The sequence below is a fragment of the Sinocyclocheilus grahami genome, unplaced genomic scaffold (assembly GCF_001515645.1).
Source record: "Sinocyclocheilus grahami isolate Dianchi unplaced genomic scaffold, SAMN03320097.WGS_v1.1 scaffold3794.1, whole genome shotgun sequence".
Classification (NCBI taxonomy): Eukaryota; Metazoa; Chordata; class Actinopteri; order Cypriniformes; family Cyprinidae; genus Sinocyclocheilus; species Sinocyclocheilus grahami.
In genome coordinates, this window is record NW_015508854.1 from 9750 (window position 1) to 13459 (window position 3710).

The 3710-nt window shown below is 43.7% G+C and overlaps 1 protein-coding gene across 1 annotated transcript; it reads left to right on the forward strand.

Moving 5' to 3' along the window:
- Window positions 1–1477: 1477 nt before the first annotated feature.
- LOC107576492 (histamine H1 receptor-like) lies at window positions 1478–3097 on the forward strand (the record flags this gene model as incomplete). Its single annotated transcript, XM_016262660.1, has 1 exon — window positions 1478–3097. A coding segment is annotated over one exon (1620 nt), but the record flags the coding sequence as incomplete, so codon positions are not given.
- Window positions 3098–3710: the final 613 nt, after the last annotated feature.

Here is a 3710-nt window from a genome sequence, read left to right on the forward strand (position 1 = left end):
TCTGTGGAGATAACATCATCCCTGCTGGGAGTTTACTGCAAGTCGGAAGGGTAAGTTTCCGCTATGATTATAATCTAATCACATTCAGAGCTAAATGAATGTCACTGAAGAGAATCACTAAATCAGTGATGTAAAAGTGACTAACATTAGCTCTCGTGACTGACTGGTGGACAGACACCGCGCACCGCGCAAGAATTATTCGTCTTTACGCACAGATGGCAGACATTCCACAGGTGTCGGCTGAACCGCAGCGTCTCCGCGAAGAACATCCATCGTTTTCCTTTCGGTGATCTTTATCCAGTAAAAAAAATGCATAGCGATTTGTTAGTAAAAGGCGTGAGATTTTACGCACAACTCTTCAGAAAACGATTAACGCGTGTAAGTTTCACACCAGCACATCATAAAGTCGGTGCGACGAAGTGTATCACTAGCTTGGGGTTCTCCACATTACGCGTCGAGAAATGATTATAAATCTGTTTGGAGAATGTACAAAACCTGAGTGCACCGCTGTAAACCTTAATGCTCTCAGGTTTACAGAAATGCATAAACATTTGGTGCAAGTATATGTGGCTTCTTGGTCATTCCTCAGAAACACAATAAGTGAACATTGTATCGATGTTAAATTGTTGTGCGAACGTTAACTTGTAGCACAAGAGTCTTCAATTCAGATTAACGACATGACTTAGTCGTTTTTTCCCCATAAAACAACAGTAGACAGAAACCAGGGGCTATCAAGCTCCAAAAAGCAGCATAAACGTAATTCAAATATGCACAATATTTCAAGTCTTCTTAAGGCATATCATACAGTATGTGTGGAACAGACAAATTATAAAATAGATTTAGGAATTAATAACATTCTACCTCTCTTCCCCATAGGCAAGGCATTTAAGTCACATTATGTATTATGGTTGCACACATTTTCTTTTCTCATCCAAATTGAGCATATTACAAATCCAGTGACAAAAAAAAACAGATATTTGAATGTATAAAGATAGTGAAAACTGTCACATTTGTGCAAAAATTGTTATGAAGAGCCCTGACTACATAATACACTTATATAGACAGGCAGAACTACCAAGGAGACAGAGAGGCTAAGACCTGAGATGAGAGGCTAGACCAGACACAGACAAGGGTTTATTAATGTCTAGGCTTTTATTTGTGGTCAAGAATGGATAGAAACCATCTCTCTTAGCAACGAGACAATGTGTGTCTCACATATCTTCTGAACATCCATGGTCTCTGCGACTGCTTCTTAACAAACCTGCTTGCGTCTGTGCTGTCGTAAGACCATGACATTTCAGACATGTGGACTGAGCACAGCTCGCTGGCAACATCGGAAATATGGATGTCTCCATTCACTGTAGTGAGTCACACATCAATAAGTGCACATTACGCACAAGAATTCAACGTGATGCATTCTCTTTGGTTTTGTTTTTCAGAAACCCCATTATGTGGATATGACTTTTAAAACCCATCATGTGACACGTTGGACTGCTCAATGGAGACGACTACGATACTCACCACGACAAACAGCCAAGGAAAAAGAATTCTTCAAGAGCATTCCGAACCCAACGTTACAAGTCTTCTGAATGCGTCCGCTCCCTTCCACCATCACATGAACAATGCGGTGCTGGGCATTCTGCTTGGCACACTGTCCCTTCTGACGGTTATCATGAACCTGCTGGTCCTTTTTGCCGTTAGAAAGGAACGAACTTTACACACAGTAGGGAACCTCTACATCGTCAGCCTCTCGATAGCGGACCTCATTGTCGGGGCTACAGTCATGCCCTTGAATCTGGTCTACCTTCTTGAGGACGAGTGGAAACTGGGTCATGTCATTTGCCAGTTCTGGTTGGTCATGGACTATGTGGCGAGCACGGCCTCCATTTTCAGCTTGTTCATCCTTTGCTTGGACAGGTACCGCTCCGTACGCCACCCGTTACAGTACTTGAAGTATCGGACACGGGGAAGAGCGACGCTGCTGATTTGTAGCGCGTGGCTGCTCTCCATGACCTGGATCATTCCCATCCTGGGCTGGCGGATGTTTGCTCAGGTCAACAGGAAGCCAGAGCTGGAGAACCAGTGCGACACGGATTTCCGCTTCGTGACCTGGTTCAAAGTTCTGACAGCCATCCTCAACTTCTACATTCCTTCCTTTCTGATGCTTCTGTTCTACTCGCAGATTTTCATCGCAGTCCGCGATCATTACAGAGAGTGGGAGAACTTTGCCGGTCCGAAGGTGAAAACAGAAGCAGATGACACATTACATAATGGAATGCAACTGCAGATACCCAAAGCCTCGGAGAGAGAGAGTCTGGCTTTACAAGCGTATTCTCAAAACGAGGGCCTGCTGGATCAGTACAGCTTGGAGCAGCCTTACAACTCGAGGGACAATAACGAGGACAATACCGATTCCTTGTCTGAGCCAAAGAGGAAGAGTTGCTACAAGAAGAAACCAATGTTCAGGCTTTCGAAACGCACAAGAAAGAGCATGCAAGACTCCAACGAGATCTCGTTTCAGAGCGACGATGGGGAAACCGTTGCCGAAGGCCCGACATCATTATCTCTTGCCTTTCTGCAGTCCGAGAATAACCCTCAGCCCAAAACGTGCATAAATGCAAACAACTGTAATGTGTTAGTTCCAAACTCTGTTGGCAACATGTGCGAGAGTGCACTGACTGTGGATGTCGATAATTACACCACGGTTCTCTGCAATCACAGCACACCACCATCACCACCGTCGCCATGGGCTGAGAACAGCCCTCCGCTGGACGCCACCAATGCTCACCCCGTCAAACAGACATGGCTAAAGCTCTGTGAACAGTCCAAGCAGAGCATCCACAGTATGCGCATCCGAAAGGAGCGGAAAGCCGCCAGGCAGCTTGGCTTCATCATTGGCGTCTTTATGGTGTGCTGGATCCCGTACTTCATCACCTTCATGGTCACGGCCTTGTGTGAGACCTGTGTGCATCATGACCTTCACATGTTCACAATTTGGCTAGGGTACATCAACTCCACCCTGAATCCCTTCATATACCCACTGTGCAATGAAAACTTCAAAAGGGTGTTCAAAAAGATATTTCATATTAATAGATAAAGTTTAGGAGAAAAACTGCCCGTCTGCTCCATTGGTGCTTTCTGAAGCGTTTCTTGTGACATGTTTGTACATTGGTATTTCTGTGCATCTATGCTTGTGTTATTTTTAAGCATCTTGTATGTACAGAGCAATTTTTTTATTTGTTGCCAAGTGTCCGTTTGACACGTCTGCAATCTGCATCAGATTATATGATAGACTTATTCAATCATAGTGTTTTAAAACTGGCTGTATTTGAGCACTTATGTTGCTGCTTCAGCACTTAGACCTGATGTAATCATGGTTAAGTAACAACTTAAACAACACTAAAATGACACTGACACCTGAATCTTTGCCATTGAGGGTGATGTACGGTCAGGACAACTTGGGTTTGGTGTGTTTAATGCAGATCATTGTTTAAAAATGTGCGGTGCATATATATTTTACAGGCAGATTCATTAAACATGAGTTTGGTCAAAAGCGAATGCACATTGTCTGCAGAGAGCTGGGAAAAGCCGCATACAAACAAGTTCAGTTGAACATTGAAATTCTTCAAAGTTTTGAAAGGAAAGCAGTGGTGTATATACACTATGCACAAATTGTCCATATGCATAGAACTCCTGGATTATTTACAATG